Below are 15,390 nucleotides of genomic sequence, written 5' to 3'. Positions count from 1 at the left end.
TATGATTGAAAGAAGGCTGATTCAATGGATGCTGTACCGTACGCCTATTCAATCATTGAATCATTGAATCATTGAATGTTCGAAAAGTACCTACAGCTTAGGAATTTTTCCAATCTTACATTTTCGGATGAATATTAATTTTTATTCGTTGTTTTGACGAAGGAGAGAAACGCCAGGCTGTGCAAAGGCACGATTGTTCAACGGTACGGGATTGCTTTAATTGTTGGTCGAGATAGCCGTGCGTTGCGAGTCTGGAAGTAACCGCGACTCTGATAAGGAAAAATTCAGTTACCGTGGATGGGTGGGGGTTTACCCGGAATTCATCCTGCATCTCCTTCGATATAACAGCTCACAACCGGGGTGAAATATTTCCAGTTTTAAAACGGTGACCAAGAGGATTGGTCTGCTCTATCGCAATGCGTGACTGATGCTCTAGCTTTCGAAGGCGTAAGACTATTTCTCGCGACGTGCTCAAAATTTTGATGATACTTGATTATTTTGCCAATTCAGTCGTGCGGTGGTGATTTAGTGAAATTTTTCGTCTATCGGTTTAGGTGTTTGATAGTCTTGGCGTTTTGAATTACTTTATTTATGAATCGGTAGACGGAAAAAAAGTGACATGAATCTGCAACTCGTCATGCTTCTGACTGTCCTAGGAGTCTTTGGAGGTGAGTGAGAAAAATCATCGCATATATAATTTGCGAGCAGAAAAGTAGAGTGAAACAAATGAATTTGGAATAGAATTTGAACCATTTCCAAGCGATTTGAAATGACAAATCTAAGTTTGAGCGTTTGCTGCTAATTACTACCAATACTGAAATGGGTTCGACTACTTTGTCGACGGACACCACGTCGCTGACGACGGGATTAAAAACAATTCCCACTATGGGTATTGAAAACCAGAGTCTTCTATTGACGACCTTGGTGTAAGTACAATTATTGGGAGCGTTGTTGGAGCTTCTGGCCTTTTCGTAATCGTTGGGTTCAGCATATGGTATTTTCGACGACCATCAACATCTCGACTTGATATGCCCTATGTTTAAGACACCACACCGCGGGAAAAAATTTGTTTCAAATTTTATGACAGATGCATACTTTAAGAATGCTCTCTAGAAATTTTATAAAGAAATTTGTAAAATTGACGGAGATGAAGCATTTTCTGTGAAACTGTTTCAAGCGCGTGATTAGGGTATTCAAACTCCATTATTTGGAAACTGCCGTTAATATTGCCCGCATGGTTTTCCACGACGTTCATGTAAGCCTCTTGTATGTATTGGAGGTATTAAATGTCAAAATTGGTGAGTGATAAATTTTGTTTTTATGTGTGAAATTCTATCTATGATATAATCTATAACTGAAAGTTTGAACCCTTTTTTCTCGAAACGTCATTTTTCGATCGGGTCGACAGCAAATAAAAAAAACCATACATCCAAGTTGTAAGAATTTTTCATTAAAACCCCTATTTATTTATTTTTTTTCTTCCCAACCATTCAATTGATCCGCATAATTTGAAAAACATGCAATGTTCGGCCATTGTGTTAATTCTTGAGATATTGACTTTTCCCTACGTAGTACTGTAGACGAAGGTGTCTAGTTTCTGAATATATTTATATCTTAAAAAAAACAACGAAAATACACCCGCTTTTCCAGCCGTTAACGTGGTGTGGTGCTTCAAGAACAGAATTGATCATTGCGCATAGGGTAATTCACGAGTTATGGGAATATTCTTCAAAGATTCTGGCATGATAGATCGAGGAGGAATGAACAAGATGTACAATCTATGGCTCAACAATCCTACCCCAACGCACAATTAGTGCGGAATGACTTCTGAATATTGTAAATAGTTGTAATTCTAGACTGTGAATACTGATCATTGCATCCTGTCTTTAGATTAAGATCTAGTCATAACTTTTTCACCATTATAGTGCATCTTACAATTGTTATCATAATTATTAATTTTATAAAAATATTGCGAATAATAGGATAGGGTTTTATTTAGATTTAACTGAAAACGATGCCGACCCACGATATATTTAATAATATTTTACAACATTGTCAACAACAGTTTGTGTCAAATGACATAAGTGAAAACAACAGTTCAATAAACGTTAATTAAGGAAAGATAAGGAGTGATGAGAGTGAAGAAAACTAGATTATTCAGATCACTGTCTCATTTAATCTCTAAGCCCTTCCTCAAATTTCTCATCTTTGCACAATCCTGCCAGCAATAATTCTAATCATGATTCTCACGAAACAACAATTATAATAAAGACAATGAACTGGAAAAAACCCGAGAGATTTCAAATGCAGGCCTGAGATGCGTCGTATTGCATTTATAAGGTAGGTATGTAATGTACAACGTTGTCATAGAAATGAAAATTGCAGCCTGAGAAATTAACATGTGTATACTGTATGGGGATAGAAGTACCTACATATAAAAACCGGAAGCTATGGTCTACGGTTTCATGTGTTGCGAAAAATTAATGTGATGTAAAATAAATGTGTAAAGTCCTACCAACGAGGAAGTAGAAGCCCGCCGCAGAGAAAAAAATAATATAAAACGATACACTGTTATTCAGATTTTTTTGCCAAGACACAATAATAGCGTAAGAGTTACAGTAGAACCTGGATTATCCAAACGCCGGCCTAGAAAATAGACTTTGGTGCGGAATATACATTGTTGCTGGTTAAAAAATGCGGAGCAGCCGTTCGTCAATTGGCAATAGACGACTATATAAAACCAAAGTAATAGAATAATGGGTCGGTGTTCGAAAGAGGTTCAATATGTATTTGGATGTTTAATACGGACTGTTTGTTGATTTAAATTTGTGGTGTTTATATTATTATACTCTAAGATAAAAATTGCATTTCGATTATCCGAACAAGGCTCGGTTCCAATTGGTTCGGATAATCGGGGTTCCACTGTACGAATAATACAATCAACTGATCCAGATGCTTTCTCCATAAGACATCTGCGATCAGGTTCCGTGTATAAATCACACGATACCGTAATAAATCGCGATTTGCGCTGAAAGTAAGAGAAATATAGTCGAAACGTTGCCTAATTTAGACGGAGGGCTGAGGATGTGCGACGTTGGGGACAAGTAGAAGCCTAATTGCGTAAAGTTTTGTTGACCTGAGGTAATGAGTCAGGCGAAAAGAGGATCCGTGAATCGGTGCTTAGTCCTGCGGGGTTGACGTCACAGTGACTACAATGTGGGTGAAAATTGCTTTCAAGGAAACACGGAGCGGATTAGAATCAATTAGTAAGGAAATGTCGTCCTTTGCCGTGATTGGTCAATCGACAGGCCTTTACTCTAGCGGCAATAACGTATCTGGTCAAATCTGGAGGCAACGGGGAAAGATAACGAAGAATTGAGTCGTTTTGGCGTCGGTGGTGGGGTTTACCCTGAATTTTTCCTATACCTCCTAATATATCAGCTTGGCGCACGGCCGACGAATTTTCAGTTTTCAAACTCATCACCGGTACGAATGGTCAGTTATTGCCAAACGCGGTCGACAGTTCAACAAAAGCAACGCCAGTTGGTTCGAGTGAGGTGAAAATTTCAACAGTCCTCGTGTGTTATTCTCAACCTGTGCAATGAACAAGTTTTAACTTACATATTCGTCAACGTTCGTTTATTTTTACCGACAAAATTATAATCAATACGAGGAGAAATATTCATTAAAATATGAAATTCAAATTCATCCTGTTTTGCATCGTCGCTGGAGTTGCTCAGGGTGAGTTAAAATGTAACGACAGATATTTAGTCCGAGTATCAAGAGTAGGTTATAAATTTCTTCTCTCTTTACCATTTTGTCGATACAATTTACGGTATTTTTTATTTTACTTTCGATGTTTTTTTTTATATTCCTTTACGAAACATTATGAGACGGTACGAATCGAAATCCATTTGGCGACTGATTGAAGCAACAGATACTCTCTATCGATATCAATTGCTGAAATAGATATTGAATTTAATTCTAATGCTGATGTGTCAGTCAAAGAGACTCGTTGCGAAATAAATATAACTGAAAAACGTTTAAACTTATCTGTAGCAGGCTAATTCGCTTCGACGCAAAGTGCTTTCCTGTGTATTATCAACGAAAATCGTGGTATCTCGAGATTGTAGATTTGAAACTGACGTGAGCTGCACGTGAGCTGATGATCAAAAATTTTTCGATGCAGATATTGGCCACAAAATCGCGATAAATTTTATTTGGGTATAAGCGTAATATTGTAAAATACATTGAAAGAATATACAATAAGCGTAGGAGCAAAATTGGACAAATTCGCGCGATAAAATCAGTGAGCCGGGGCGATAATCCGTAAATTACGTCACCCTTTACCTATCTATCTTCAACGCTTGGAGTTCGTGATTGACAATGCTTTTATGGATAAACCCAGCTAGTGGAGTGAGAGGATCGTTCATAACCGACGCCGCCTGTCGATATTCGGAAACGAAGCAGCATGCTTCGAACGTACATGTCAGTCCTTTGCCTCTAGCGAAAATAGTATTACAAATGTTGAATATTTATGATCGATGGAATTCGAGATAGGGATATTAGAAATTGTGCACACCCGTGTCTATTACGATACGTCGAATCCACGCATTTTCGTTAAACCCCAGATGTGAATTAATTTGACAAATTTGAACTATAATTTACTTTGGGAAAAATGAGGTGACATTTTTATATGCTTTAATAACAATTGAGGAATATGTGAGACTGTAAGGAACAGAGGAAAAAAAGAAACACGTAATAAAATATTCTTAATTATCGGAAACATCCGGTTGGCAACAGCAGACCTGCAGAATAGGCTTTACTTGACACGTTGTAGAGAATTTTTCATTATTCATGACTTGAGAAACGTGTCGATTAGTAAAAAGAGCCCTGCAGGCATGTAAGTAAGTGAAGAATAAAATCATCGGAATTGTTATTAACGATATGCGTCATAACAGAGTTCACTCCACGTTACCGTGAGCACCGATGTTATACGAGAAAAATTCATTAAAAGTATATTCGGGTTGATACTTATTGTTAGACAGAGAAAATAACCGAATAATATAGTGAATACCGCGTTACACACTGTGCGAAAATTATAACTCAGCTCACGCTGGACCGTTTAAACAACAGGCGCGATTTTCATACAAAAATACTGTTTTACTTATCAATGTTGAAGTTAGAGATAGGCGAGATTCAATTTCATTGACAATCATTGAAATTTTCAATAGAACTGTCGGCTCAATCTGCGACCACTGCAGAATCTACGACATCTCTAACAGATTCCACTGAGCTATCGACTTCTGCAACGGGGAATGGAGCAACAAATGAATCGGATTCAACTATTACAACGACTGTACAGGGATTTGAGGCACCTACTACTTCAACAACCACAACAACCACTGAAACGGGTACAAGCGAATCGGCAACAACTATAACAGCCAGTGTCCAAACAGAATCAGCTGAATCACCGACAACTACATCAGTGAGCGAAACAACTACTGATTTTACAACAACTGAAACGGGTTCAACTGTTTTATCAACAACTCCATCCACGAGTGAAACAACCACTGAAACGGGTACAAGCGAATCGGCAACAACTATAACAGGCAGTGTCCAAACAGAATCAGCTGAATCACCGACAACTACATCAGTGAGCGAAACAACTACTGATTTTACAACGACTGAAACGGGTTCAACTGTTTTATCAACAACTCCATCAACGAGTGAAACAACCACTGAAACGGGTACAAGCGAATCGGCAACAACTATAACAGGCAGTGTCCAAACAGAATCAGCTGAATCACCGACAACTACATCAGTGAGCGAAACAACTACTGATTTTACAACAACTGAAACGGGTTCAACTGTTTTATCAACAACTCCATCCACGAGTGAAACAACCACTGAAACGGGTACAAGCGAATCGGCAACAACTATAACAGGCAGTGTCCAAACAGAATCAGCTGAATCACCGACAACTACATCAGTGAGCGAAACAACTACTGATTTTACAACGACTGAAACGGGTTCAACTGTTTTATCAACAACTCCATCAACGAGTGAAACAACCACTGAAACGGGTACAAGTGAATCGGCAACAACTATAACAGGCAGTGTCCAAACAGAATCAGCTGAATCACCGACAACTACATCAGTGAGCGAAACAACTACTGATTTTACAACAACTGAAACGGGTTCAACTGTTTTATCAACAACTCCATCAACGAGTGAAACAACCACTGAAACGGGTACTAGCGAATCGGCAACAACTATAACAGCCAGTGTCCAAACAGAATCAGCTGAATCACCGACAACTACATCAGTGAGCGAAACAACTACTGATTTTACAACAACTGAAACGGGTTCAACTGTTTTATCAACAACTCCATCAACGAGTGAAACAACCACTGAAACGGGTACAAGCGAATCGGCAACAACTATAACAGCCAGTGTCCAAACAGAATCAGCTGAATCACCGACAACTACATCAGTGAGCGAAACAACTACTGATTTTAGAACAACTGAAACGGGTTCAACTGTTTTATCAACAACTCCATCAATGAGTGAAACAACCACTGAAACGGGTACAAGCGAATCGGCAACAACTATAACAGGCAGTGTCCAAACAGAATCAGCTGAATCACCGACAACTACATCAGTGAGCGAAACAACTACTGATTTTACAACGACTGAAACGGGTTCAACTGTTTTATCAACAACTCCATCAACGAGTGAAACAACCACTGAAACGGGTACAAGTGAATCGGCAACAACTATAACAGGCAGTGTCCAAACAGAATCAGCTGAATCACCGACAACTACATCAGTGAGCGAAACAACTACTGATTTTACAACAACTGAAACGGGTTCAACTGTTTTATCAACAACTCCATCAACGAGTGAAACAACCACTGAAACGGGTACTAGCGAATCGGCAACAACTATAACAGCCAGTGTCCAAACAGAATCAGCTGAATCACCGACAACTACATCAGTGAGCGAAACAACTACTGATTTTACAACAACTGAAACGGGTTCAACTGTTTTATCAACAACTCCATCAACGAGTGAAACAACCACTGAAACGGGTACTAGCGAATCGGCAACAACTATAACAGGCAGTGTCCAAACAGAATCAGCTGAATCACCGACAACTACATCAGTGAGCGAAACAACTACTGATTTTACAACAACTGAAACGGGTTCAACTGTTTTATCAACAACTCCATCAACGAGTGAAACAACCACTGAAACGGGTACTAGCGAATCGGCAACAACTATAACAGGCAGTGTCCAAACAGAATCAGCTGAATCACCGACAACTACATCCGTGAGCGAAACAACTACTGATTTTACAACAACTGAAACGGGTTCAACTGTTTTATCAACAACTCCATCAACGAGTGAAACAACCACTGAAACGGGTACTAGCGAATCGGCAACAACTATAACAGCCAGTGTCCAAACAGAATCAGCTGAATCACCGACAACTACATCAGTGAGCGAAACAACTACTGATTTTACAACAACTGAAACGGGTTCAACTGTTTTATCAACAACTCCATCAACGAGTGAAACAACCACTGAAACGGGTACTAGCGAATCGGCAACAACTATAACAGCCAGTGTCCAAACAGAATCAGCTGAATCACCGACAACTACATCAGTGAGCGAAACAACTACTGATTTTACAACAACTGAAACGGGTTCAACTGTTTTATCAACAACTCCATCAACGAGTGAAACAACCACTGAAACGGGTACTAGCGAATCGGCAACAACTATAACAGGCAGTGTCCAAACAGAATCAGCTGAATCACCGACAACTACATCAGTGAGCGAAACAACTACTGATTTTACAACAACTGAAACGGGTTCAACTGTTTTATCAACAACTCCATCAACGAGTGAAACAACCACTGAAACGGGTACAAGCGAATCGGCAACAACTATAACAGCCAGTGTCCAAACAGAATCAGCTGAATCACCGACAACTACATCAGTGAGCGAAACAACTACTGATTTTACAACAACTGAAACGGGTTCAACTGTTTTATCAACAACTCCATCAACGAGTGAAACTACCACTGAAACGGGTACAAGTGAATCGGCAACAACTATAACAGGCAGTGTCCAAACAGAATCAGCTGAATCACCGACAACTACATCCGTGAGCGAAACAACTACTGATTTTACAACAACTGAAACGGGTTCAACTGTTTTATCAACAACTCCATCAACGAGTGAAACAACCACTGAAACGGGTACAAGCGAATCGGCAACAACTATAACAGCCAGTGTCCAAACAGAATCAGCTGAATCACCGACAACTACATCAGTGAGCGAAACAACTACTGATTTTACAACAACTGAAACGGGTTCAACTGTTTTATCAACAACTCCATCAACGAGTGAAACAACCACTGAAACGGGTACAAGTGAATCGGCAACAACTATAACAGGCAGTGTCCAAACAGAATCAGCTGAATCACCGACAACTACATCCGTGAGCGAAACAACTACTGATTTTACAACAACTGAAACGGGTTCAACTGTTTTATCAACAACTCCATCAACGAGTGAAACAACCACTGAAACGGGTACTAGCGAATCGGCAACAACTATAACAGGCAGTGTCCAAACAGAATCAGCTGAATCACCGACAACTACATCCGTGAGCGAAACAACTACTGATTTTACAACAACTGAAACGGGTTCAACTGTTTCATCAACAACTCCATCAACGAGTGAAACAACCACTGAAACGGGTACAAGCGAATCGGCAACAACTATAACAGCCAGTGTCCAAACAGAATCAGCTGAATCACCGACAACTACATCAGTGAGCGAAACAACTACTGATTTTACAACAACTGAAACGGGTTCAACTGTTTTATCAACAACTCCATCAACGAGTGAAACAACCACTGAAACGGGTACAAGCGAATCGGCAACAACTATAACAGCCAGTGTCCAAACAGAATCAGCTGAATCACCGACAACTACATCAGTGAGCGAAACAACTACTGTTTCTACGACAACTGAAGTGGGAACAACTATTTTACCGACAACTGTATTAGAGGTTGAAACAACGACTGATTCGATCACGACTGAAACGTATACATCTATTTTGTCAACGACAATAGCAGAGGATGAAACAACTATAGAGTTAACAACAACCGAAGTAACGTCTACCGAATCAATGACAACTGCAGTAGAATATAAAACGACTACTGATTCAACGACTAGTGTAACACAATCTGCCGATACGGCAACGACGATAAGTGCGCAAGGCACAACAAATTCGGCAGCAATAATTCTGTCTGATTTCGATTGGGTTGTCACAGATTCGTCGACGAATGAAACCTGCATCTTGGCGAGTATGGACATCACTTTGACGGTCACCTATACGACTACTGACGGAGAGGTGAGATGAAAAAATTTGGAATTCTTTAAAGATTACTTAACATCGTTTTTTTTGTCACTCGTAATTTTGAAAAGATTTCAATTAATTGACGCTACATTCGATGACCATTGTTCTTTGTCCATAATAACTAATTTTATTTTTCTCCAGACTTCATCTGGTATCATGATGATTCCAACGACAGCAACGGCTTCTGGTAGCTGTAACGAATCTGATCAATACCTGACGTTAACCTGGTCAGAGACAACGGCGGGCAGTATAACACTCTGGTTCACAAATGACGGGACGGCGTCAACGGTGGACAGCATCGAGGCCGTGGTTTATCTAAACGATACGACGTTCCCCAGCGCTGAAGGTAATTAAAAAATCCCCATAGCTGATCTTCTATACATTTTAACTATCCCCCGGCACCAAATAACAGATCGAATGATTTGTATCCAGAAAGCGCGGTAACTGCCGAAGGAAACTCCGGGCTGAGCCTCTTCCGAACAACCTTGGGAGTTGGAAAATACGTCTGCAGTACTCCCCAGACGGCGGAATTGAGCTCCGAAATAATCGCGACGTTCAGTAACGTAAAATTAATTGCTTTCAACACAGATACCGACGTGTCCGGCCGAACAGGCGAGTATTTCAATCTCTAATTCCAACATCGAGGATGATTGATCGTGATTTCAACTATTCGTCTTATTCCAACAGAGGAGAACTGCCTCGTCTCAGCAGGTGTGAACGTGGGCGTCATCGTTGGCGGTGGAATTGGGGCTGGCATAGCAATCGTAATTCTCGGCGTTGGCATATGGTATTCGCAAAGAGAGGTCATACCCCGTTCAGATTTGCCCTGAACTCGAGTAAATGAGGGAAGATTATTCCCGCACGGATCGCGCCTGCAAAAGACTAGGAAAACGACGGCGTACCCGAATCGAAAGGCTGAAAACTTTCGATACAACCAGTTTTCGCGATCGTCGCAGGCCAGCCCAAGATTCGTGGAGAGGGCCAGGAGAGACGAATTTGCCCTTGTAAATACTTTACTGCCAATTTTGTAAATATTTCATCATTCATGGAGCGCGATTAATGAGTAATGCTTTTTTACCGACTCATCGGCTGGAGTCGGTATTCAAACTTTGTTATATTAACTACGCTGCGATGTACATACGAGAAGGAGTAAGACATCACCATATTTAGTAATAATAACTGCAATTTGTAACAAGTATGTAGTTATATACGTACGTGTGTAAACTAGCTTTAACGTGAATACCTGTATTTAATTTCTTTTCTACTTTTCTAAATAGTTTTTATGAAACGAAGAAAGAATTATACGCAGTGATTTGTATTCATTGTATCATTGTGTACCTGCAAAAGATAACGATTGATTTTTTAGTCATGTTTCTAGATCTCAATTTTTTCAGGTATACGGAAAGAAATTTTGAGCGGAGAATTCATTGTGTCGAATCGAAATAGTCATACGCTTAATAATTAAATAATATTACGAAAAATTTTCTCAACTATCAATTGAAATATGAATAATCGTAGACATGTAAAAAACACTATTCAATTATTAGTTGTCATTTTCGAATCTTTAATTCTCAATAATGAATCGTTAAAATGAATTGAAAGACGAGTATTGCAAAGGCGCGAAAAGAAAGGGATCAACAGATTTCGGATGCAGGCTTAGGGACGACGGGTGCATAGCACCGGAAAGTCTGGAAGCGGGGTGGAAGTTGGAAATGCATATGGCGATGGGAAAAACTCCCTTTAATTACTCGGTATAACGACCACAATTCGAAGGACCACCGATTCATAATTGTACTCATTATCCCAACTAGAAAACCCAGTCGTATCCCCCTACGATTCCCGCCTCTCCGTTTCTCCGTTAATAATTCAGTTTACCTACCCTAAAACGCTGCTTGGGGGTAAACTGTACATATATGGATAGATACAGGCAATTTTCAAACTGCACCATTTAACACGTGGCGTCATCTGTTCGATCGTGTGAACCAATACCGAGTCCATGTGAAATGGATTATACAGTATCTGCACCGAACGGACTCTCACTCTCCGCAGGTAAATCGTTGACCTGGAATTATTTTGCAAAGTGAATAAGATATAATTAAGTTTTTCACATTGAACTGCGACATTGCGTGGTGTCGTAAAGGCAGCCGCAGGATGTTCCCACAGTGAGTAACTGAAACACGAGAAGAATTTTATCTTCCTCCATACATTGCAGTTATATAGATCCATGATATCTCTGATTGAAGAGCCGGGGTAACGAATTCACGCGTGTATCATCGTCGATTTGCATCAGGCGCGGTAATATCGTTGGTTCTCATCGTTGAAGGTTCCGCAGCTGTTACCATAAATGTTCGGATATGATATCCAGGTGCTAAATGGGGGGCGTTGCTGGGATGATGATGCCACGCGAGGAGGGAATCCCCGAGGATCCCGAACGAGCAGGGCGCCGTTTTCGTTTTTTGGTCGGCGTACCGTGAGCAACGAACCATTGCACGCGAAGTTTCGTTTGTGCATAACAAACCCGTGCTCGGGGATAAACGGTCCATGGTTGAACACAATAAAATTAACGCGTCCGACAAGTTGAAAACCTAACTCTTTAAAACGACACTCGATATACCGAGAAAAAGATACTTCGAATTGAAACACACAGTGTTACAGCTATCTGGGTTATAATTAGCTGAGCCATAAATGCTAATCACCTGTGCTGCGATTTTCACACAATGATTAATTTGCGACCCTAATTTTCAGTAGATTATACTAATCGTCGTCCTGCCTCGTTTACTAATCCGATATCCACCCCCCGCCGATACATTTAATACATCTCCTGGAAAACCAATTAGCCGTAACTGCCGATCGTATAACAAGCTCGACGGACGGTTGATTCTCGATCTGCACAATGCTCAATTACTTTTCGTTCCCACGATATTTTTTACCGTTACAGTGTGTTGTAGTAGTGGAGACTATGAAATTCCTGTGCAAGTATGACAGATATACATTTTTTTACGGTATTGAAAATTTTTTGTACACATTTCGGGAGCCAATTAAGAACTTTGTTTGCATTAACCGAAACAACCATCCTCGATTCATCACATCGTCAATTGGGGGATGATTATAGGTTGGTAAACCCCACAGAACGCATGTTTGTTTTGATTTTAATCGGAAGCTCGTCGTCTGCAGTTGGCTGACAATAATTGCACTAGTCATTTAGGTTTAATTACTCCGTATAAACGGAAGTAAATATATACATGATGACGGTGATGGCTCTATCTCAGCGATTATTCTACTTTCGTCCTATTCCACATTTTATCCGTTTAATTATATTGTTCAATTCAGAAAGCAAACAGCAGGCTTGACGATGTGAACTTTATGATATACACGAGATATATCGTACAGTATACAGGAGATCAGATGTTGTGTAATAAATACATAGACACCCCATATGGGGTGTCAGTTTTACACGAACATGAATGTGATGTAAAGAATGAAAAAAAAAAAGAAACGGAAGGAATAAAACGTGCGGTGGCATCTCGTTATTTATATTAAGGGCATCGTTGCATGTAAACGCATGTAAGCTTTCAAACTCCCGCTATGAAAATAAATTCTATAATATAAGCTTGTTGCAGCGCCATATGCCGTCATACATGCACAGTGAACTCTCCGCAGCAACTCTAAACACGCGACGAATTTTCCGTTCATTGCGTTTTTCGCTCCAGGTATTATTTCAATGCTGCTATGGACCTACCATGCAGTTTACGGCAAAATTAAACCCAGCGTAAAAAAACCCAGATGAAAAAAAGCAAATTAGAGATACTTACAGGCTGTTTTCGACCAATTGCGAAGGTGAACAAGGCGTTTCGTTTTCCCGGAAGGCCGTCGCTTTTCAGATTTGTACCTATAGTCAAGTGTCGGAGGTTTGTGGCGTTGGGATCGTCAGCTGTTCGATCCGAGCCCAAAGAGAAGCGGGGCTCCCTTTAAATTTTAAAGGTCCGATCGTCCATTATATTCCTTCTTCGAATCACCGGCGGGATTATCGTAGCGAGAACGGTGTCGTCGTCGGCAAGGTGCGGAAAGAAGCATTTACATGGGAGGTGGGGAAGAAAAATGACTGAAGAAATGCAGCCAGTCGCAGGTCTCTGAGGAGAGCGTCATCGAGTGCAGGAAGACCTGCAGAAATTTAAATTTGAAAATAAATTTTCCGTACGAATCAAATGATTTATGAACAGCGTTTGGGACGCGGTGGCGCTAACGTATAAGATAAGTGCGCGATGAACGAAGGCGAAAAGAGTGCATCCGTCGATCCTCTCGTGCATCTGGAGGGCAGCAGCCTCGGCACGCGCGTCAAGGAAGGTAGCCACGCGCCAGAATCCAGAATGGTCGAAGCTGAGACGGACCCGGGTAAGGAAACAATGTGCTTGGGTGTTTATTTTTTCAGCCCGCCTTTTCAGGGAAGAAGTCTGAGAAAATCGGCGGGTGTTTGTTTGAGGAATGCAGACGTGACGGCGACGTCTCGAGAATCGAGGATCGAGAAATCGAGAACGCTTGGCGCAGATGCAGGGCGTGTTTAATGAGCCCGGTGCACCTGCCGCTTTTATCCCGCCTGCACCTCAAGGAGTGGCGGGAGGAAGGAAGGAAGGCTGCCGCGGTTCAACCGTTATCGTTCGAAGAAACAGGCGGGAAAAAAGTGATCGTTGGTGCAGCGAGTCACGGCCCGGGCAGCATCAACGGATTTCTCGCGGCGATCGGTAAGCGTAGGTACGTGAAAAATCTGGGCTGAGAGCCGAGGGTGGCGCATTGCAGGAAGCTGCCTGGAGGAACAGGATGTTTAATTACTTCCAGCATCTGGCCAGACCAGACCGAGCACCCTCTGCACCAAGGGAGAGGGAAGGAGAGCACGACGTCCCAGGATAGCGATCTCACACCCCCACGAACAGACCGCAACCAGGGAGTGAGAGCCCAACCGACAACTGGGATACACACATCCAGCTGTCTTTTCTCCCGGTCCTTATTTATCGCGATAGGAGCGTCGGAGATAGAGAGATGAGGACGGAGGAGGGCAAGGCAAAGAGAAGAGAGGAAGAGGAAGAGGAAGAGGAAGACGGAGAGGAGAGGAGAAACGGAGAAACGCACTCCGGCAGATGGTTGCGGGAAAAAAAAATCAAACTGGACAAGAGCCGGCAACCGACTTTTTCGATAGACAAAAACAGTAAAAACGATACTTAAACCCAAAGAGTTGGCAAAACAGATGCTCGATCATGATTTACGACACGATTTCGACAAAAACCAAAATATTGACCCGTCGCAATCTGCTGATCATTGAGACGAATATTATGTCCAACGATGATCAGTAACCCTTGACGCCAGATCGGTAGATAAGAACGATCTCGAAGAAACTGGAAAAAAACTCTGATAATTGTTCTCACGTTGTGGAGCGGTACGAGCAGTTTTTATGGAAATCGAGGGATCCCGAAGCCGCACGCAACCACCGTGAACATCCTGCGTTAAGCGTGTCCCTTTGGCATACTCACCCTACCGAACAATTTCACGGTGTATGACAGTTCGTGCCAATTATTACCGGATACATTGCATAAATGGTGTTAAAACAGCGCGCGGGACTTGCGAGTCGACGCCTGAACTAAGCGCGTTAAACGCTACGGACGTAACGTGAGTAGCCGATTGACCAGGCGCTGAAAGTATTTAAGATACACTCGAGCAGTCGTTCTGTCGGAGCTCTTCAGGAGTACGGCAGCAGCACTCTGAGGATACGCGGTTCCACTCAATTTTTTTTTTTTTTTGTCTTTTTTTTATTATTTTACTTCTTGGTTTTCTTCTTTATACATTTTTTCTCGTACCTCGTCTTCGCGTCCGTTTCCTTCGGAGGGTCGCGTGCTGTTTTCGGCTGTTTAATATGGTAAAAAATATGAGGGAGCCTCGCTCTCAAGATGAGAGCCAAATTC

General features: G+C 41.4%; 2 protein-coding genes across 5 annotated transcripts in view; one reads left to right on the top strand and one right to left on the bottom strand.

The window, feature by feature from the left end:
- LOC124180771 overlaps window positions 1-15,390 on the bottom strand; it is a 90,245-nt gene that overhangs the window by 4,820 nt on the left and 70,035 nt on the right. The gene's annotated exons all lie outside the window — the stretch shown is intronic.
- On the top strand, window positions 388-10,757 carry LOC124180762 (galactose-specific cell agglutination protein gsf2-like). 2 transcript variants are annotated; one of them, XM_046566525.1, is made up of 5 exons: window positions 388-668; window positions 5,235-9,433; window positions 9,581-9,785; window positions 9,872-10,051; window positions 10,127-10,757. In XM_046566525.1, the coding sequence occupies exons 1-5, from the start codon at window positions 620-622 to the stop codon at window positions 10,267-10,269; spliced, it is 4,776 nt and encodes a 1,591-aa protein (XP_046422481.1). In that variant the 5' UTR covers window positions 388-619; the 3' UTR covers window positions 10,270-10,757. The 2 variants fall into 2 exon arrangements, with proteins under 2 accessions (XP_046422481.1, XP_046422483.1); XM_046566527.1 differs by lacking the exon at window positions 388-668 and adding an exon at window positions 3,484-3,741.

Source organism: Neodiprion fabricii, chromosome 4 (genome assembly GCF_021155785.1).
Source record: "Neodiprion fabricii isolate iyNeoFabr1 chromosome 4, iyNeoFabr1.1, whole genome shotgun sequence".
Taxonomy (NCBI): domain Eukaryota; kingdom Metazoa; phylum Arthropoda; class Insecta; order Hymenoptera; family Diprionidae; genus Neodiprion; species Neodiprion fabricii.
The sequence above is the reverse complement of the archived record's forward strand: the minus strand, read 5'-3'. Positions and strand labels throughout refer to the sequence as shown.